The 23,292-nt window shown below is 39.7% G+C and overlaps 1 protein-coding gene across 3 annotated transcripts in view; it reads left to right on the top strand.

Moving 5' to 3' along the window:
* Window positions 1–23,292, top strand: part of lrmda (leucine rich melanocyte differentiation associated) — a 291,361-nt gene that overhangs the window by 179,705 nt on the left and 88,364 nt on the right. For all 3 annotated transcript variants that reach the window (XM_084736373.1, XM_084736375.1, XM_084736374.1), the window contains exons 3-4: window positions 20,298–20,424; window positions 21,828–21,967. In XM_084736373.1, the coding sequence (XP_084592499.1) occupies window positions 20,298–20,424; window positions 21,828–21,967 (267 nt within the window). The remainder of the gene's footprint in view (window positions 1–20,297; window positions 20,425–21,827; window positions 21,968–23,292) is intronic.

The following is a 23,292-nucleotide window of genomic DNA, read 5'->3' as shown; positions in this document are numbered from 1 at the left end:
TATTCTCCACTTGTAGTTTAGATGTACTACGGGGCATGTTTTTTTTTTTTGTGTGTGTCCATGCACATATCTGACCTCAATAGGAAGTATTTATCTTCGGCGGTTAAGTCTTGTACTGTTGTTGAAGTGGCTTCAGCACACAGAGATCAAAAGTCCCCCCTTCACATCCCGTGGCATTTCTGGCTGGGAAGTATTAATCTCATACAGAGCTTCAGACACCTCTTATCTGGCTGGCAGGTTGACATGTAAGGGGATATTTCGTCTTGATTCCTGCAATGAATGCAGCACACAGGCTATCACTTGGGCCCACGCTGCATACGGGAAGAGGAGAAATCACACCTTTCTTTCTGTGACTTCCATTTTCATTTGTGCTCCCTCCACTCACTCTTTTCTGTCTCTCTTTTCCCCTCTCCTGGAAATTATCACCAGCCATGTCAGGAGCCCTGTCGGATGGAGGGGGAGAAATGTGTCACACTGCCTCTTAAGTTTCTGATTGTCTAAATGACACAGAATCTCATCATACAGCTGTCTCCCTTTCTGACACTACAATTACCCATAATTCCCTCTGTCATTCACTGTCTCAAGGTTAGTATTTTATATCTTGAACAGAGGGTGAGGACATTTACATTTGGAGGCTAGAATAAAAAGGGCCTGAAGAAACACTGAAGTTTTGCATTCATGTTGCTTTGCATCTGAAACCTTTCCCTCATTTAAATGACCTCTCAGTGTTTTAGAATTGGTTGGATCAACACAGATTAATATTATATTAGTTCTAATCAGAGTTTACTAAAACTCTGTAAAGTTCTGTTGCACAATTGAAACTAATCCCAGTTAAGTGATGTTTGTTAGCTAGCTAAAAAATTAACTAAACATTATATTGTTTACTAGCTAGCTAAGAAATTAACAAAATGATATAATGTTTGCTGTCTAGCTTGAAGGTTAGTTAGCCTTGTTAGCTCACCCAGGGCTCGGCAGAGAAAACCTGTTGGCCAAATTATCAACTGGAGTGAAAGAAAGAGACGGATCATAAAAGCTGAGTTGGGCCTGTCCTTATCCTCAAGGAACTTGATTATTTTGCTCAGTCCATCTTAAAAAGTTAGACATGCTCAAGTGCAAAGTGAAAATTGGAGTTTAAACTTTTTATTCAACAGAGTGAAATTTAATTTAAAAAACTAAACCAACACTGAATTCTCTTCAAAAATTAAGCCTTGTTGGTGCAACCCAGCCTTGGTGTGGTTATTTATCAAGCTTAAGTCTCTAAAAATCGTCAAAAAACTGAATAGAATGTGGGTGAACCACCGTGTAACTTAAAATACATATTGTAAATCACCTTTCCCCATTATCTTAATGACTTTGTTAATGACCAAGCACTTTGTTTCAGCTGATGCCATTAATCAGCGTTGGTCACCGGAATAATTTTCCTTGATACCTGCCTTTCAGAAGGTGGGTGTAGTCTGTCCCTCTTGACAAAGTGTGCTCAGTAAAAATGGTCCATTATCATGCCACATTTTACTCCATCATCTCTGATATTCTTATATGGTCTCTGGGTTAAACAGTACGTCTTCCCATCCTTTTTACCCCATCCCTCGAGTAAAGTGTTCTTCAAAGGTATATATTTCATCGCAAGCTGACAGCCTTGACACCATAATTGACCTGAGAGCTTCCATCTTACTCTTTTGAAATTCTCCGTTGTAATGTGTGTCAACTAGATAAAATGATTCCCATCTCCACCTTTCTCTGGATTTCCATTTGCAAAGACGGCTGACTGACTGACTGACTGGCGTAGACTCCATTATCATTCTGTTTGAATGTCTGTGATCGGGGCAGGGGGGGAAAGATGCGAATGGCTCCATTGTTTGAAACAGGTGCTCACACTTAAGTCCTATACATTAGTGGAGCATGTGGAGCTTTTAGATGGGTTAAACAGTTTGTGATAATGTTGGGATTTTATGTTCTTTGTGAATAATGCTTTGCTCTGTCTGACAGACCGCCTTGTCTGTCTGTCAATGTGTCATGGTTTCATGGAGGCAAAATTGGTTTTAGGCTTTCATTAGATTTGCTAATGACCTCCATAATGTTCATATTATTAAACTGGAAATTATCAAGAGTGGAAAATTTAATGTACATTTTAACCTTTGAGTACTGCCAATTCTTCTGAAGAAGAAGTGAATTTTTTACTTTGTATTATACAGTATATGAGCAGAGTAGAATGCGTTTTGGTCTGATAATTAGTAATAATACATAAAATGATATATATTTACAAAAGTAAATGTGCAACAATCAATTAGTAGTAACAGTCAATGAATCGATTCTCCTACACTTAACACAAATCAGTTTTATTTATTTTAAGTAACTGAAAATAAAATTTCTAGTATTAATTTGCAGAACACTTAACAATTTATAAACATGAGTTGTTCTAACTTAAAGTCTTTTGACTTAAAATGATTAGTTAATGAATGTGCTGTACAGACTTTAATAAACTCATTAAATTAACTTCCTAAAGAATTATGATCAGCGTATTAGCTACTATCATCTTAAGCTTATTAAACATGTTTTCTCAAAATACAACTGAATTAATATCTAGTTTATTTTACCACAAAAGTTACTGTTTTATGTTTTGAATATTACAAAGTTTTCTCAACTTGTCTTTTCAAGTGTAGTCAACTTAATGTTTTAAAGCAGACTGGACAGGCAGGCAGTTTATAAGTTATACTAACCTTTAAGCATAATGTAATTGAAGTGGTCTGAGAGAAAACTAAACCTCTGCTCCTCCTCTTGGCTCTGTTTTTTTTTTTTACTTTAGCCAATCACGGGTCAGTAAGATAGTCGATTATTGAATCTCATTCCTAAAACATAAGTATTTGGGGGTGCTCCCATAGCTCAGTTGGTAGAGCGTTTGCCCCATGTACTGAGGCTGTTGGTCCTCTGCAGCGGTTGCTGGTTCTTTTCCAGAATTGCTTACTGCATCTTTAATCATGAAAATAATCTGCAGATTAATTAATAATGAAAATATTCTTTAGATGCAGTCCTGTACAGAACAAGGTGATTTCATGGTTGTATACAAATGAGCTATTACAAACATCTACCTGATTTCAAGCTCATTTAAGTTATTTTTCCTACATTCACCATGATTGTCCCCTTTCCTGTCTTTTTATGTGTGTCGCATCTGTTTTCTTCATCATGTCACTTAAATCCGCTTTCAAATAGAAACACCCTTAAAACCTTTTTTTTTTTTGGAAAGAAGACAAGCACCTCTTCCTTCTTGTTCCCTTTCTTTTATTTTTGCTTCATTTTCACATGTGGCTATAAAAAGACATGCTCTGTTTTTGTATGCCATGTCAAATTATTAAGTTTCACGCTTGCTCCGTGAACCTGAGACATATTTTCTGCTTTCCCCCTGGCTAATTGGGAGATTGTTAGGACTGTCTCTATCCAGAGCCTGATGCCCCCCAAATGTGTCAATGTGCTGCTATGCTGCTGCGAGACTACATGTCTTCCAGTCAGTTTGGGGCATGTTTTCCAGTAGGGTTTGTTATTAGGTTAATTAACACTGTATTGACAAACTGTGATAGGATTGCATGATCTTTTCTCACCTTTGGAGGCACTCTTTTTCTTGGTTTTTCAATCAAAGTGAGAATGAAAATAAACCTCTTCTTTTAAAAGGTGCACAACTGGAAAGTAAGAGGTAACACTTTAAATGGTATCTCTTTTCTTGAAAAGGGTCTTTGAGGAACTTTTTATGAGAGCGGGGTGCTATGTGTTGAACAAATGTGACCCATGTGTTTATTTTGCCTTTGTCCGAGCTTACAAAGTAGGGGGAGGCTTTATGTGCCTGAGTAAAAAGGCTTCAGGGGAAGCGGCACTTTTTGGGGGTAAAGCTGGGAGGCTAAAACAAGCTTTAAAGAGGTCCAGTCCCACTCAGGTTCACTGGTAAGCCTGTTGGACATCCGGCTTTGTTCCTCTTATAGGCTCCTTATCAGTGGCCTGATGCGGTTGTCCCCTCGCATGTTCCTCTTGTACCTCAGCTGGGCCAATTCGATGGCCTAAGTGCTCAAATTGAGCCATTTTGTCTCACTTTGAAACAAACTAGGACCTATTATGCGTGTGTTTCTTTTTTATTCATACCCCTCCTCCTTGTCTCCCTTCCACGTTGGCCTTGGTCTATGTAGTTTGTCAGTCCCCCCTGCCTTTCTCCGCTCTTAAGTTTGAAGCGCTAGCCTTGTGAGGGGTCAGTGTTTCCACTCCAGCAGTGTCAACTTCAATCTGGGGCGATTTGGTGTGAAATGTGTGCCATGGTGTGGGGGCTTGCAGGTCAAAGCCCCAGTAATTGATGTTGCTTATTCATCTGCTTTTCCTTGTCTACTCTCACCGCAGCACAGCAGCCGTTTTTGTTTGTCTAAATTGTTTGAAGATTTACTGTAGGTCTTAGGGCCCTGAGAAGCATCCCCCCGCTGCACTTTGTCTGTGTTCCTACCTAGCAGGGGGTTCAGCACTGGGGACACACAATGGCGCCCACACAAAGGAGGCTTCCCCCAACACAAGGCCTGGAGGACATCTCATAGCATGATACTGAGCACTAGGGGACACACAATGGCGGAGGCACAAAGGAGGCTTCTCTTAAGACAGCGCTCAGAGGACATCTAGCATGACAAGCAGGGCAGCTCTCACTGTAATTAGCCATGGAGCCAGCCGGACCAATGGCCTTATGAGATCAGTAAACTATCAGTAAACAGTATTAAATAACAGAAAGTGAAGATAGAAGGTTATTGGCAGAAATTTAGTCTCGTGATGCAGCAAAACAAATGAAAATGATGCACTAGAGGATATCACTCTTCATAGATAAGACAGCCATGTTTGCAAGCCAATATTCAACTTTTTGGGTCCGCAGATCTCTTTTCTGTACCTGCTAGCCAAAGCGCAGGATGAAATGCTGGATCTGTTTAAGCACAAAGAGGAACGTAATGATGGAGCCACGTTTAATCTGGCCCTCTAGCATGTCAGTCGGCTGCATGGGTGGTATGTCCTCCAGGGCCTTTGAAGAGGGCCGATTTAGAGAAGAGATTTGGATCATTACACAATAAAGAACACTTCATAAGTACTGAAGTGAGTTGGAGAAATGACGGTTAATGATGTTGACAGCAATTCACCTCTGCTGAATTACAGAAAGATTTGACTCAACTTGCCTTCTTTAATGAGCCTCACTCTGTAAAGGTAATGGGCCAGCGGTAAGACACGGAGAGAGAGAGGCGGGGAGGGGAGATAGTGGGGAGAAAGTGAGGGAGAGTGGGAGGGATTTATTCTCTTCTTTTTTCTCAGGGAGCTGCACTGCTGCACTGTGGTTTACACTGGGCAGATAGGCTATCACATACCTCCCTTTAAGCTGTCATGTCAGGAAACTAAAGGGCCATCTTCAGTAAACAGAGTGCGCTAGTGCAACAGGGTTGTCCTGTCTCCATTGTTAAAGATGAGTTTTCAAAGCTGCGTGCATATGGATCAATCCATCTTATGTTATAGCTTTGTTTGTATCTTGATAGACTATTAAAATGTATATCCCACAAACCCTAATTAGTTGTGAAGCTATCTAACATGTACAGAAAAACAGAATGCAATGATTTGCTAATCCTTTTTGACCTATATTCAATTGAATACAATCAAAGACGAGCTATTTGATGTTGAAAATATAAACTTTTTTGTCATTATACATTTATTCTGAATTTGATGCCAGCAACACATTCCAGAAAAGTTGGGACAGGGACAACAAAAGACTGGGAAAGCTGCAGAATGCTCAATAAACACCTGTTCCACAGGTAAACAGGTTTGTTGGTAGCAGGCGATAGTGTCTGAAGCGTTTGTCTTCAAAAGGTTCAGTCATTCACAAGCAAGGATGGGGCAGAGACTACCACTGTGTGGGCAAATAATCCAGCAGTTTAAGAACATTTCTTAACACACAATGCAAGGAATTTAGAGATTTTACTGTCTACAATCCATAATATCATTAAAAAATTCATAAAATGAGGAGAAATCTCTGCATGTAAGGGGCAAGGCTAAAAATATTGAATGCCTGTGATCTTCACTCCTTAGGCACCACTGCATGAAAAAAAACAACATGATTATTTGAAGGATACAACTACATGGGCTCCTGAAAATTATTTTTGGTAAACACAGATTGTCACTGCATCTACAAATGCAGATTGGGGTTCTACCATGCAAAGCAAAATCCAGAAATCAACAACATCCAGAAATGCTGCTGACTTCATCTGAGATCAACTGATGTAAAGTGGAATAGTGTGCTGTGGCCTGAAGAGTCCACATTTCAGATTGTTTTTTGGAAATCATGGACATTATGACCTCTGGGCTAAAGAGGAGAAGGACCATAGGGATTTTTACCGGCACGAAATTAAAAAGCCAGCTTCTGTGACGGTATATGGGTGTGCTAGTGCCCATGACATCATGGGTTACCATCACAGCTATGAGGGCTGAAGGCCTTATTAATCCTGAAAGCTAAATACAGATTTTGGAGCAACATATGCTGCCAACCAGACATTTTTTTTCAGGGACTCCTCTGCTAATTTTAGCAAGACAATGCCAAGACACATTCTGCACATGTTACAACAGCGTGGCTTCTTAGTAAAACTATGCATGTATTACACTGGCCTGCCTGCATTGAAAAGGTGTGGCACATTATGAAGCAAAAAATATCATGAAATACAACAGAGATGTTTATTTATGTTTTGCAAAGCATCCCAACTATTTTAGAATTGGGGTTTGGACTAACTTTTGCAGTATGACCAGTTTAAAGTATATAGGAGCAACTCTTGGAGAGTATGTGCTTCCTTTTAAATATGCTGTAATATGATAAATAATTGTACTTTTACACTGTGAAGTTTGTCATATTGTAAGGGCTGTTCTCCCACTTAGTGTCCATCATTTACTGTGATTTTTTTCCAAGTCTGTCTTCTGAATTTTATTCCCTCCTCTTGGATCAAATGAGCCTATTTACACACTTCTGGGAGCACGAGCACTGATTCCAGCCTACAGCTCGTTTGCTATTTCTAATCATGCATGTTTATGTGCAAGTTTGTGACAAAAAGCTTAACTGACAGTGTGACAGTTGATTTGCAGTTCTGTTTTTTTCCCACATCTGACTGTCATCCCATCAAAGTAACATATCTGTCGGTGTCTTTGAGTGTCTCACACTGAATGATAAATATGTACATCCAGTGCCAATTATGCATTGACAGAGATGTCACCGAGAATGTAACATTTAAATTAAAATGATGGCATTCAATTTCAAACTGCCTTGTGCGGTGACATGTTCTATTATCTCCTTCCGAGGTGTAAGACGAGGCAAAAACAACAACGATGAACGAAGCAACTATTCCAAAGGTCAAATCAATAACTTTGTTGTTTCTCTGCTTTTCCTTCTTGATGCCACCTACATGTCAATCATTAAGCCTATTAATAGGCTTGTTAGAGCCAAAACATGCTCCTGGCTTTTACTGTTGTCTTAGAAAAACTCAGCATCTAAACTTTAGAAGGCCTTGAAATCCTCTCAGTTTCTAGTAAGCATTGTTTCAAGCTGCACTTAAAACATATATGATAGGTACAGCCATATCAACATCTTTACGATGGTTTTGCATGACTAATATAATCCTATTATGTTGTACATGGAAGAGCAGTGAGCTCTGTATCACACAAGAAAAAAATACAAGGCTTGATACTTTAATTGGCAGGAATACTTGTCTAATTATCACTTTTCTGCTTGCTCTCCATGCTGAGATTATGTAATTATCTTTTTGAAACATTGTGGAACGATATTGCTTTTTTTTTGTGTGTGTCATTTTCTGAGACGCCTCTGTACCTGACACTCAGCAAGCCACTTAATAATATGCTAGAAAGGCAGCTAATTATATCATAATAATGGCTTGATGAAAGCAATAAGGCAGGCCGGTGAATGAATGATAGCACTGTTAGACTGCTCAAGTTATATCTTTATCTCAAATTATTGGAATCACACTAAACAGGAAGTCCTTTAATTAAGCGTGTTTATTCATTATGCCACAAGAATTTGGAGTCTTTGCATTTGTTATCGTTATGCAAATCAAAGCCCATTCTAAATGATATGTTTCTCTGCAATGATATTTTCAGCAAATTGAATCCCTTATCAAGTTAATTACTCCACGCTTACTAGCCCCCCAAGCTAGGATATCCCAATTAAAGACTACACCTGTTCTATTTGTGGGATTTGTATTTGTTACATGTGTCATTACATGTTCTCCTGCAGAGCACAGGTTTGTCAGGGGGGAAGAACCACAAGTTTAGACCCCTTACTGGGCTTCCAGATTTCATCCCGCTCCTACAAACAGTCTGAGCTGACTGGTGTCGTCTAGTTATGGGATCCTTTGCAGAAAAGAGGCAGGAACGCAGCTGACACACACATCCGCAAGACCTGCAGGAGGGAGGGAGGGGGGTAGATGGGTGATCTGACGGAGGGCGCGCCCGAGCACCAGCAGCGGCAGCATCAACAGCAGCCGTAGACTGCTTTCGAAACTTTTTAATTAGCACTAATTACCTTTGCAGGAAAATGTTGAGGCTTGAAAGGATTTGTGTCAGCAAGTGGGAGATCAAAGATTGTGGTGCTGTGCATTTTAATCTGAACACTGAGGGGTAATAGGGAGCTGTTTGTGTGTGAGAGGGAGGGGAGGAGGCAGAGAGGAGGAAAAGAGGCATCCCAGGTGGTACTTGAGCAGTCTACCTCTGGTAATGCTGTCTACCAATCACACCACAGGTTCCGTCATATTATAAAATTTTCCACTAATATAAAGAAATTGACTTTTGGGTTTTTTTTATGTTGTTGTTAAAGGATAACTGTAATATTTTTACTGTAATAAATCATAAAATGGCCGTGACATGTCATCAGAGATTAAGGAAACATGCTTGTCTCTCAGCAACGCTATAGCTGCAGTGTCTTCCTTTGAAATTTCTATTCCGGTCTGTAACTTGTGTTATTGTTTGCTGGTTCAACAATTATACGAAGAAACAGTTAATTAATTAGAGTTCAAAGTAATGCTGAATGTTTGCTCAGTGAGTAAGTGTCTGTTTATGAATCGTAAGAAATCACTTTCCAAAGGAGTAGAAGTTCATAATGGTTAAATTGAGCAATATGTTCATGGAGTCTTGCAGAGAGTTGAACTCAAAACTGCATTTTTGGAGCAGTGGGCTTTTATTTTCAGGATATTGGGCAGAGCTTTGCATTGACAGATGACTGACAGATAAAACAGCTGATCAACTTACAGTGTAGGACTATTGTTAAATCACATAGTTGCTCTTGTCTTGGGCTCCTGCAGTGTTCCTGCAGCCTGCCTGAGCTTCCTCGAGTCTGGGGAGGATCGGGCAGGGGTAAAGAACCCGCTTCAAACATAGAAACGAACTGGTCAAATCCGCAAGCAGCTTATTCCGACTGATATGCGTGGCGCCCCCTAGTGGAGGTTGTAAGTATGACAGGAGAAGTATAAGAAGCAAGTCTGCATTTGGAGGAGGGAAACTGAATCACATGAGTGTGAGTTACATCACTTGCATCATGTGACATGTGTAACGTACTTATTTAAACACACGATCACACCACGATCTTTTCCTAAACCTAACCAAGTAGTTTTTCGGCCTAAACCAAACTACAACTGTTTTACAACGTAAACCACATGTGTAATGTCACGTGACTTATGTAACGTAGTTAAGGTCCGGTAAGCCTGTCGCTGTTGGTACTCTCCACTGATAATATTTGTTGTTTTGGGATTGCATTTGGCATCTACGTATTCTGTCATGTAGGTATGAGGATGTGTTGCACAGACTGTACATTAAATAGGATTTCAACGTTTGTAATATACCGTCTATGGCTCCAGCTCACTATTTGGACTGCAGTGCTAACAGGACTTACAATTGTTACATACTGCTCCTTTAAACTGAATCATGGCTTCTCCTCACTTTCTTCATTCTCCCCTTTATCTGTGTGCATGCATTCCTCAGTGTCAGCATGTGCACACGCGTGTGATTCTGTGTGCGCCGCTTCATCAGACTGACAGGCATTTCATAGAGGTGGTTTTTAATGCATGCCTGGACATCACTGTGGCAGGGTCATCCATCAGACTTCAAGACAACATCGATCATTTGCCATGAAGAGAGCGCGGGGTAGTGATTATTTGCTATTAGGTGGATGCTGAGGCATACAAATGGCTGGCAGTTGACAGTTGAACTCACTCAAACGTAATGCAGGATGGCTCCCCCCTCTCAGGGAAATGTTGACAAGCACTGAGCCTGAACACTGTAATGACAGAGCATACAGGCAGACAGGGCACTGAGGGATTCTTCCTCACAGATCCCAGCATCTATTATTTAATGGTTCCTTTATTTTATTGCAAGAGTACACGAGTTTGTTTCCAGTTATATATTCTGTATACATATACTATATATTTGTGCCTTCTTTTATTTATGAAAAACTCATTGTTTAATGGGAAGCGTACTTATCGCAATATGCCTTGGCTGATTGACCCTGTCAATGTAATTCCACAGTATTATACACACTTAAAGATGTGTGAGCCTGTGTAGCATGCATGAGAGCCTGCATGTGCTTGTTTGTGCCGCATTGATGTCCTCACTGACTGAGATGCCATCAGCGGATTGATTTTCAGCTCCCGCTCACTGAGAGAGGAGGGTGTTTGTCATGTGGATAGACAACTAATCTTTCAATACAAACATTCACAAGACGCATGGCCATACTGTGAGCACAGTCCAGGCGCCACAAGGAGGGAAGTGAAGGAGCACGGCTTCGCCGGCTTTCCTTCCCTTGTCCGATGATGTATTTCACAGTGTACAATTTAGTGTTGTACATGGGAAGCAGATGTCATTCTGTCTGGCGGTGTAACAAACTTCACCTGCTGCAACTTTAAAAGAGACGTCCACCTATATGCAGTGATCTCTCCGTTTCTGTCTTTAAAGAGGAAGAGTTAACTCTCTCCTACCTCTCCATCAAGGGTGTTAATATCGATGGTACAGGCAGTGTGGTTGCACTGGGGCCCGGTTGGTGTGGGGGGGCTCTCTAGCAATTGGGGCTTTTACATTGTCACTTTTTGCCAAGTCAACCTGTGCTTTGCTGATTTCCATTTCATTTCCATTGCCGCTTTTAATGTGCCAAGCCTTGTCGAGTCACATCCGAGATGGACCTTCTCCGGAGTGGGAGAAAAGTGAGTCTGACTGGCCTCCAAACAGGCTGTGGAGACATCTGACCAGCTCCTCTCTCTTCCCCTCCAACAAACATGTGTTGCACGTCTCCAATCGCTTCTAACTGAATCTCTGTGATTTTAAGTTCAGTTTCTCTCTTGCGTTGCTGTTTGTACTTTCAGGAATCTGGTTTATTTTACTGTTTCATGTTCACTTTCAGCTGTATTAAAATTATGCAAAGTTATGTATGTGTGGAAAACGGTCAAATGTGTTGGGTAGAAAACAGGCCCTTGCTAGTCACTGAGATTACCACATCAGAAATAAATATACTATAAAACAGTAAAAATTGAGCCATTTGCTGTATATGAAAACGCAAACCCATATCTGTTAAGGTTTTCATTTCATTAAAAACTATAAATAAACTAGAAAATAACTATTTCTGAATATATGCTGGGTAATATGTATGTTGATTTTATCCAATGTCAAGTCACAAGGGTGCACTTGCACCCATCATATTAGCCTGCACTGGGGCCCATCGCAACTACCTTACACCACTACTCTCAATCGGGTCATTGTTGGAGCTTTGACTTCATCCCGGGCCAAACCAGGGTCAAGCAAGGCTTATGAGGTTGGACCTGACAGGAATGTCTGTCAAGTCCTTATCCCTTGGCCGGAGTTGATCCGGGGGTCATTAATCAGACACGGATTGCAGATGCAAGGGGAAGCGTGAGGCCAGGTGACCTCAGTACAGTGGCTTTGATTTTGTCTGGCCCTGGTTCTTTGTGTGTGTGTGTGTGTGTGTGTGTGTGTGTGTGTGTGTGTCTGTGTGTGTGTGTGTGAGAAAGAGAGAGAGAGAGAGAGAGAAAAAGAGTGTGTGTTGGGGTGGGGTGAATTGACAGGATCAGTCCCTGTCTGATTCACAGTGCTCTCAGCTCCTCTGCCAGCACTAATGACATTGAGAGAGAATATTAACCTCACACACTCAGCAGGAATATCCACGGGGGTAGTCTATAACTCAGGCACTGCAGGATCCACAGTGGTATTATCATTCAAACACACAGGAGCTGGCTTTAAACATTCGACAGACGCACCATGGTGGAGACATTTTCAACAATTTAATTTGCACGTCTCACATAATAGCCTTGTATAGCATGAAGTAATGAGCGGTGATATTTAACTTCTTCATCAACAAAGAACTTTGCTAATTATATTTCACAGATTTCTGCTTGTTTGAAGTTGTTTATGCTCTCTAAAAAATATATTTTTGTTTTGCAAATGATGTAACCCTATGTAAAGTTCAATCTGACATGCCACCTCCAATTGACAGCTTTGTAGCTAGTGATGCTCTTACACATAGGCTGTCAGGAGCGAGCATAGCGCAATATTCAAAACAGATTAAGAGTGAACCCACATAAAGAAGAGATTTGCTGGCGGCGCCAAACGTACTCTAATGATTTGCATCGCCATTAATAGTAATTTGCAGCTGCCTAGGAGGAGACGTGTAATCCCCTTCCCATGTGTGAATTGACATGCATTCAGGGAGGGCTGTGTGTGTCCTGGACGTGTGATCTTTAAATGACTGCCACCTGAGGCCTGGCAATACAGGGAAGAGAGGAGTGCCACACTGAGCAGCGACTGTCTAAATGTGAGGCAGATAGGGGGTGAGGAAGGGAGAGCTGTGGGGGAGATAGAGACAGATAATGACAGTCTAATTCACCGTCGCCATCAGAGATGCATGTACAGAGACGTGTATAGGCCATAAACTGTAGCTGGAGGGAAGAGTGCTGGAACAGACCTGATCAGCACTGTGTGGAGGTGGTAGGAGGGATGTTGGGGGCTTGAGGGGTTGCAGGGCATTAATTTGCTTTACAGATAATGTCGTCTTATTTACCACGAGCTAATCCCGATGCTGTATTTTGGTATTTTTTTGATGTTTATTTGTGTTTTTGTTGTTGGTTAGAGTGATGAAATAGTGTATTAATAGGTTGTATTCTATCCTCAATTTTACCGTTATTGTCACAAAGCTGAATATACTGTGTTGTTCACTCACCACCACTTTATTACACTACAACAACATCAATTCTATCCAAACATTTAAAAGTTTGAGGTGTTTTTTTTTTTGTAAAATAAGAAAATATTTGAAAATTGGGTGAAATAAATCTATTTCTTCCAGCTGCATTCTAGGGATGTACCCGTATCCAAATGTATTGAAATATAATATATTCCATAATTAATTATATGCCAATACGTTATACTTTTGATGCTTTGAAAGCTCAACAGATGCATTGCCAAAGAATATTAAGTTAGAAAAGAAAACCTTTGTCTGATTTAACATGACTCCCGGTATAAACCACATACATTTCTGGTCTTCTATTCAGATACAGATACAGAGAGAGATAATTTTGTTGGTTAAACAGGTTGTATAATGAAATTTAGACTTGGTTCTTAAAATAAGTCGACTTTTATTGGAAACTGTAAGAAAGTATCTTCTCAGTTGAACATTATTTTGATTATTTCAAGACTTGATTTGGGAATATTGATAATTTATTGAATTATTGGTTAAGATACTAAGAGATACTTGCAGTGTTCAGAGTGGCAAGAACAACTAGACTATTTCTTGACTATTTTAAGTCGAATGGCTCCCCAGCCTCCTGCTCCCTCTCTAACCAGCCCCCTTCCATTCACCTTTTTTTATTAAGTTTATTAAAGCCAGTCCACATACTGGGCTTCCCAGGTCCAGTTCCTTTTCCCATTCATTACAGTACCTTATCCTGGCAGGCAATCTGAAGTGTGCTCTGAATAGTCCATTATGCACATATGAAGGCCATCATGGCCCCAGTATTGGTCAATTCATCAAACATTTATCTGTTGCCTTCTGAACAGGACGTCGTTATGACTGTCACTCTGCAGCTCTGACCCTCCGTTTAGAATAACAGTGAGCTTTGCTTTTCTGCTCTATACTGCAGTTCTTGAGAGGACATCAGCCCTTTAACTATGGACTGCAGCTGCAAGCGCTCTCCAGCTTTTCAAAGTGTTTGTGTGTGTGTGTGTGTTTCTAATATACATTAGACTCAGGAACTTTCTCAGTACCGCTGTGCTAGCTGTGGGAGTGATGCCTCTGTGATCTCTGTCATCATTTCAATAATATAAAAGGCTTTCAGGTTTCTTCACATTATAGCTGTGTAATGTGCAGCTCAGACGAGCTCCACATTTGACCTGTCGTCTTCAAGACTTTCCAAAAATCGCAGACTGTGATTCATTTAGGCGACGGCTTCAAAAGCATCAGACGTAAGAGGGGAGACTGTGTAACACATGTAAAAGAGCCAAGGCTGCCGTTCTCCATTTTTCATGTGTTGCCTGAGGATATCTGACATGACACTAGCGCACACCATTGGCAGGAGTGACTGACATTTCAGCCAATAATGGTCGAGAGTTTTCTTCCCTCTGTTGTCAGCGGTGGTTTATCAATCACCATGTCTGCATTAGTATTAGTGTATTGATCTGGCAGGGCTGCTCTCTGGGTCAGTGTCTCCTCTCCAGTGTCCTTGTCTGCTTTCTCACATCCTCTCCTCGCTTCCTGTGCTGCTCCAGCTAAATATTAGTATATGTACTCTGTGTGCTCAGATAATGAAGATTTCAACACATACATGCACTACTTATGTAAGCTCAAAAGCACACACGCTGATGCACACGGGGCCGTATGATGTATGATGGTGAGCTTACACAGGCTAAGTGGTAGTCAAAGCGTAAAGACAGCCCATGTGAAGTATTAGCTCTGACAATGAGGCTGATCATAATTATCTTAACAAGGAGAGGATTCATCGCCTCACCTCGTTAAAGCTACCGCCTCTCCCTCACCCCTCTTCTCTCTCTCGTTAGTTAGAGGTTTAAGAAAAAATGTTTGATCACATGTCTAATTATAGAAATCATATTTTTCTAAATACGTACAAGGATGTGATGCAATTTGATATGGGAGTCATTTATTTTCCATATAGTATTTTGTAAGATTTGCCGTATCCTTTTTAGTTTGAACTTATTTTAAAACAGAAAGATAATTTATTTTTTCATGATATACATGAACATAATTGTGGCAATTTGTTTTTCACCCATGGCTTTGTAAATGGTTTGTTTGGAATAAGAAATATTGTCTCAACTCATAAAACAGTACTCCAACAATACATCAGCTACTCCTGAAATAAACTTTTTACTGTGTATGTCTTTATTGTATTTCTGTGTTCAGGACACCAGGAATACTAGAGGCACATCCATGTGCTTCTAATGGGGATCCTTAAATAAACATAAACATAAACAATAATCATTAGTTGCAGCCCTTAACATAAGTGACAGACAGTTTCACATAAGCAGATGTCTGAAACATGGTGAAATTACGGCGGTAGTAGTAAGAATAAATCTGGGAAACTGCATTTACCATGTAGTGAAACTTATGATACATTTTTTCAACAAGGCATATTTTAAAGAGGTGAATTACATAAAAATGTTAACATTAGAACATTTTTATACATACATCATATAAAATGTTTGTGCGTCGTAAGTGTGTTTACTCTGTGTTTGCCATTTAGCAAATCTCTATAGCACCGGGACTCAAGTCAATTATGCTCATTAGTTTTGTTAAAAGCAAAAGCCGCTTTTTTCTCCTTTTTTTTTTTTTTTTTTTTTTACAAGTGAAGTACTTTTACTGCAGTGCTTAAACTTTGTTAGTTTTCCAAGCCGCACATTAAAACAAGAAAGCTTATAAAAAGTAATGAAAGCAGCTATGGAAATGTGCAGAGGGAGCACAGAAAGCTGGAGAGTATTAGAAGTTCAATCCCGGCACTGTAGTTAATGCTGGATGGGACTCAGTGGCTCTCCCCTGGCTGTGAATTTAACTGATTAAATCAGCCAGTGCACGCAGCAGTGGTGACATGAAAACAACAATTAATAAGGCTCCCTCCTGTGCCACGAGGCTCCCTTTAACCGAGCAGCTAATAACATAACCCACAGGACTGCAGCCCGTCATACACACACACGCACACACACACATTTACAGGTGGCAGTAGTTAGTTAGCAATCTGTTTTCACAAAAAATGCAATAATGTTTATCCAGTTTGTTACACATTTGTGCCTAACTACACATTATAACAAGGATTATATCTGCAGATTAATTTCATGTTGCACCGATTTCCCTGTCAATAGAAACACAATAACAATGCTGAAAAATAAACACGCTGTTTTCTAATTGCTAGTTTGTGCCAGCAGCCCAGTCCTACCTCTGCTACAATACGTCTAGATTTTCGTAATTTTCACAAAGCTGTTTTTCATTTTATCATTAGTTTGTGTCATATCAAATAATTAGTCTATAAATGATTGTATCATAGCTGATTAGAGATGATCAAATTACATTCTGAGTAAATTAGTAAACTAGCAGTTTGTTGTACACACATTATGCTATTTTGTGAACAATATTAAGTATTTTTTAAATGATTACCAAATGACTTATAAGCCTTTAAAAAATCATTAGAGACATTGACCAGATGCTTGTAACACTTTGTTATTGGTTAGTAATTAGTTTGTAAATCGTCTATAAGTATTATTTGCATGGCTGTTAGAAAGTTGCAACTGATGATGATAATGCGTACTCACACACCTGGTTACGTTACTTTATATTTTACATTATTTGCTACGTTACGTGTTACATTATCTTATGTATATGAACGTAGGCCAGTGACATACTTATTTTAACCTAAAACATGATCTTTGCCTCAAACTAAGGAAGTAATTTTGTTGCCTAAACTTAACCAAGTAGATTTTGTGCATTTATTTTGAAAGTGTAACTGGACATTGTGCCTTTTTTTTAAATGTCTACCTGGACATTGTATATTTATCATCACTTATCATTTATCATTAACCTGAAAAACTGATGCAAGAGGGGTACGAGCAGCGTCATAGTTTGAAGTGTAGGACCACTGACCAATTTGATGAGCTTGTAGTGACAAAGTATTGTCAATAAACATTATCTGGATGGTTATTGTAAAGTTGCAACTGATGTGATGACTTAAGGGTTAATAAATACTGTGTATTACTGTGCATGTATAAACCTTATCTGGATGACCAATACAATGTTACAACTGATGTTTATAAAACTTAACAGTTGCTTAATACATGATTTATAAATTTATATTAGTGAAATAACTATTAACTAAAGTTGGATTAACTATGAATTTGACCATTTATTAATGGTGGTTATTATAAAGGATTAGTGTATTTTTTAAATCCAAGACAAATGTTGGTGAATTGACCGAAGAGTAAAAAAAGAAAAAAAAGAAAAAGAAAAATTAAATTTGTCATCATGTCTGAAATGTACACTAGCTCTATAAATTAAGTGTACTATCTTAATGGGCTTTTTGCTTTCATAAATGTGAAGCACCATGGGGAAAAAAAACAAACAGAGCAGGATTTCATAAAACTGGCACATCTCTCCATTCATCCATCTTGCCAGTGCATTAATCAGACCTGATAAGAGGTTGTCAGCTAGCGGCTTTGCCAGCATACTGGCTAGGTGCTGTCAGCTGCTGTTGTGGGTATCAAGTGTGTGTGTTTGCAAAATGTTGACGTCTTTTGAAATGAGGTGCCTCAGTCCGCCTCACTTCCAAGTCCACAGTGATTGCTGATTTGTCTTTTTCCACCCGAGGAAATAGTTGCAGCATTTTGCTTTGTAGTTCAAAGTTGCTGCCAGTATGTCCGCTCTGTGCATTTACGTATGTGTGTTTTTGGATCAAGAACTACGTCTAGGTGGAGTCCAAGCTGAGTGGTCAGAAAAAGCACGCAAGAAGCAGCAGATAGAGCAAGACAACAAAGGTCTGGCTAATTAATGGTGTGTAATAAGAGTACATGGATTCTTACCTCTTAATAGATCCAAGTGTGTCTTTTACACCACATTATATTGCAAATTCTCATTATCTTACATTTATTTATCCTTCCTTCCTTTGCCAGTATGCAGCTACTTTTCCATACTAAGTGTGACATCATGCCCCGCCCCCACGCTGCATCCTGCACCTCGCCATCCATTTGCACATTGTCATGATAAAGGTGTTATATTTACATAGCTCCAGGTTGATGTGTATTATGGCAGCCATTGACACTCAGCAGATCCAGGGAGGAGCAATAGTTCACACTGCAGCTGTTTAGACCTCACTGTACCTTGAGTTTGTCATGTTGCAATGTGACATGGTTAACTGGGATTTATATTTACGTAACACAGTGTCAAGGTTATCTGTCTACTTTTAAAAGCAGAAACATACTGTACTTTAAAGGTCCAGTGTGCATGATTCAGGCAAAGAATCTGGCAGAAATGGAATATAATGGTATGTTTTATAAATGTGTTTTCGTTACCTCAGAATGATCTGTTTATATATACAGAGGATGCGGGTCCTCTTCCCTGGGGGCCGCCATGTTCCCTGTTTCTACAAACGCCCAGCATAAACAAACCAAACAGTGGCTCTAGAGAGCCCTCTAGAGAAAGCCTGTTGTCTTTTTAGCGAGTTTTGCAGCTACTGTAGGTTCTCCTACATGTTTGGAAGGGGAGGGTAAAACAAAGTGTTCACAATCTGCAAGCTCACCGATAGATGAAACTAAATCCTACACACTGCTCCTTTAATATATAGTGTAGAATTATGAAAATTCAAAGTTTGGAGTAAGTCGTTTGTATAGTCAAATATATTTAATAATATAATTTGCCTGTCACAGATATATCAATATATATCAGTATCAGCATATATGGTGTCTGATATGTGCCAGTATGAAAACTTTTTTATTTACAGAGCATAATGCAGATAGTTTTTATTTTTTTAGCTTTGGCAGCATTTTTTGTATATATGATTTTTTTTTAAATTATTAAGTATTAAGTTATTAAGAATTATTAAAACACATTTGATGGATCAATACAAAAAAGTGTGTGTTTATGTATGAATGAATGTTTTGAAATTCTTGTACTCCCTAATTTCAGCATCAACCCCAAAAATCTATTGGTTGGGCTAGAATTAAAAATACTGCATTATATTAAAAATACCTGTTTGTGTGAACTTTGAAAAGCAGATCTTTAGAAGTATACCTTCTGTCAAGTTCTGGCAGATATAAATCTGCAAGCTTCCAGCTAGATGCCACTAAATGCTGCGAGTAAATAATGAGTATTGTCAAATATATGTAAGACTCTAATCAGAAATACTGTGTTAAATAAAAAATACCTGTTTGTGTGAAGTGCAAGAAATAGACCTTGAAAGGTACACTGTCTGTATCAAGTTCTGGCAGATTTAAATGTCAATGATGTCACCCAGGACACTTTAACATGGCATGTTGACAGTGTGAAGGATTAGACAACACACACATTGCCTTTGTGCACCTTCCATGGCTTGAACTTTGCAGGGCTTTAACATTACTCCTAACACCACCCTCCATCATTTTTATGCCTGTGTGAATGTGCATGTGTGCGAGAGGAAAAGAGTTGAGATGACCCCTCACCTCTCTTTGCAATGCGTCATAAAAAGGAGCAGAAAGGCAGGAAAAAAAAAAAAAAAAACGCCCTTTGATGTTCAAATCCAAACACTAACCCCCATCGTGGCACAGTTGCAAAAAAAGTTTCCCTTCCATTCCATCTGTGATTGCGAGTGTATTCCGGTTCCTCTGTGAAAATGATGGATGACAAGTTAAATTTGTGTCTGGGGAGTGAAGGTGAACTGTGACAGAGTGATTTGTCTTGGGAATGGAGGGTTAGGGTCAGGCGAAACTGGGCGCCTCAAGGCACAAGACATTGACAAATTCATCCTGCCCGCCGCATTTCTGAAGCCTTTTGTTTTGAATCCTGGCTACTCACAAGTGACCCCCATCCCTCATCCTGCCAGCCGCTGAAGGATGCCTCACCATGCCAGGGGAGCTCAGCACCACTAATTCTTGTCATTCACTTCCCTGACAGGCCCAGACCCATACTCTCCCGGCGTATGAAAGAAGGAGGCTGAAATATTTATTTCTGCACAATAACGGCTGACCAGATTTAGAGCCATAACAGTTTTCCTGTTGCCTTATCATTGCAGGTCACTGGCAGGCCTCAAAATGTTCACTGAGCTGGAAGAGCTGGTCGTCGACAACAATCTGCTTGGAAATGACCTCCGGTTGCCCAGGTTACCCAACCTCCACACCCTAACACTCAATAAGAACCAAATATCCTTTCAAACAAATCCTTCAGTCCCTTTTTTCATTATGATTTGCAGCCTACTGCGCAGACATAGATTAACAGGCATCAGTATCAAAATAAACAGTTTATTTTGCTCGCATTCATGTGTCAGTACAGGCTGTCTTTGTCCAGAACCGGTTTTTAATGTTATGGTTTTTGCAGGGAGTAACGTGTGTTGCAAAAGAGTGTAGAAGAACTTGGCTGTCACAGAGCTCCACATAGGACTAGTTTTTGAACCACAGGGACCTCTAGTGGAATCAGATTTCAGAGTCAGCACAAGCATGTGTTTGTATTTTATTTTCAAAGAGAATAAAAGTGTTGGATTAAAAATACATCCCAGGAATGAGGCATAATCTAGTGTAATATACCAGCTGTTTGGTAATAGCTATTATTTTAAATTAGAAAGAAAATTCTAATCAGGATTTTTCATTTTCATCACTTGCATTATGCTTTATTACACTGCTTTACCTCTCTGAAATGAAATGAATTACTTATTTAATTTGTCACTAAACACACCAGAACATGCTCACATTTTGGCTCATTGATTATAACGGCCCCCGTGTGCTCTACCACCCAGAGTAAACACATTAAAACCAGAGCTCTGCACAGCCACCCCTAAATTCAAGACATTGCGAGGCTGTTTATGATCAGTCAAAAATGTGTGAACTTCCCCTCCAATGCTTCAGAACAGGTTTAGCAATGTGTCCTGTTTTCCTCTGGTTATGCAGATCCTACAGGGTAACGATGCTCACTCTCTCTCACACATTCACACACGCACACACACACACTTCCAGAGTCAACATTAAAACTGGGGCTCCTTGAAGTGTGCGTCTGGGACTGTGTGCTGAGTTTGGTTGTGAAGTGGTCGGCACATGCTAATAGGCCAATTATGTACATCCTGTCGTGGCACAGTGCCATTTTAAAGCTCGAGCACTGCATTAGTGCAGTTGTATTTTGACACTTTGGGGCTCAATTTTCCAAGTGAATGTATTAGTGATGAATGTGGCTGCTTTAGGGGCTGTTTGTTTTTTCCACGTTTCGCAAAAGTTTTCCACAGCACGGCTCTGGGAAGCACGGACTGTTTGAACCACAGGGCATCCATCATTTTGTCACTGTTCTGCGCCCGGCCACCTAGGAAATGAAAGAGTTCGAGAGAAAAGGGAGAGGGAGAGCAGCAGCCAAATTGTGTCACTACTATATGCCAAAGCCTGCACCTTAAATTGCCCCTCTGTCTGCCCAGTCTCACAAAGCCAGTGACTAGCCCCTTTGAGCACCTCGGTAAATTTGACAGTGACGTGTTTTAGTGCAGACAGGCCCGGGAGGGGCTGTGCGGGTAGTAAATGCTAATGTAATTAACAGCGCTAGGTCCTTGACATCCGCCCTTTGACACCTGACTGATATCGAGGCCCTGCTGGAACACTTGGCTGATGTGACCCCGTCACTGGAGTACCTAAGCCTGCTGGGAAATGAGGCCTGCCCCAACCAGCTGGTCAGCCCGGATAAGGATGAGGACGACTACCAGAGATACAGGTCTGTAACGACATGGACTGTCATGATGTCACGCATAAATAAGGAATAGACATTACTCTGACCATATATGGAACTTAATAATCATGAGTTGTTCTGATTTTTTTTTTTTTTTTTACTCGTATGATGATTTTGATAAATGCACCATTGTGAGTTCAATCAGTACATCATATTAAATTTCAAAAGAATGACAATCATGAGACAACTTTGAACTAATTATTTAACCAGAGTCCAGTCAACTCACATTGTTGAGGCAGCAGGGGAACTTATGTTTTTAAGTTAAACCTGCTTAAAATGATTTTACAGGATAGATAGATTGATACATAATAATCTCAGATTAATTCAACTTAAATCTTTATTTTCAGACCAGTTCAGAACACTCATTAGACAAGTTTGAATTAATTATTTAACCTAGGATCAGTAAGGTAGCAGGGAACATTTTTTTTTAAAGTTGACCTTGCTTAAAATGATGCACAGTGTATCTGTCTATAAAATCATTTTAAGCAGGTTCAACTTAAAAACATAAGTTTTATTTTATTATTTTTTTTATTCATTAAATGCATCATTTCCAGTCAAAAGGCTTAAACTCAGAACAACTTATGTTTCTAATTTGAATTAATTTGATATGAATAAAACCTATACATTTATGTTAAGTTAAAGAGAAAATATAGATAGATAGATAGATAGATAGATAGATAGATAGATAGATAGATAGATAGATAGATAGATAGATAGATGGATAGATGGATGGATAGATAGATAGATAGATAGATAGATGGATAGATGGATGGATAGATAGATAGATAGATAGATAGATAGATAGATAGATAGATAGATAGATAGATAGATAGATAGATAGATAGATAGATAGGTAATGTTCTGTGTGTGTTTATATTTCCAGCCAGCCAGTTTTGATACTGAACTATTCAGAGTGATAGCTTTTTCTAAGTAATGGATTTGGAGATGTTGCTTTTTTTTTAACATCCAGCCCCCCTACATTTCACGAGCAGACTGTGGATTCAACCACATCACTCTAAAAGCTTTGTCAACTGGCCCCTCTACACTCCAGTTTGCAAAATGGATTTCATGTGTGACTAGTCACCACCACAAATGAGTGTTTACTACCCTGCCTTACCAGAGCAGATGATGCATTAAACATCAAGCCAGGCCTCAAGCCATGCAATATGACCACCATTTGTCAGGGTCCTTTACATGAAATGCGATAAAAGGCGAAAAGCATACTCTCTTTTGTCTGTTTTAGCCCTAAGTGCTTGTTTCTGACTCTGTGTTGCCTATTAATCATTTACCACCCATGCCTTTCTTGAATA

The sequence above is a fragment of the Lutjanus erythropterus genome, chromosome 14 (genome assembly GCF_056507025.1).
Source record: "Lutjanus erythropterus isolate fLutEry1 chromosome 14, fLutEry1.hap2, whole genome shotgun sequence".
Classification (NCBI taxonomy): Eukaryota; Metazoa; Chordata; class Actinopteri; order Lutjaniformes; family Lutjanidae; genus Lutjanus; species Lutjanus erythropterus.
Note: the sequence above shows the minus strand (reverse complement) of the source record. Positions and strands in the feature narration are given on the sequence as shown.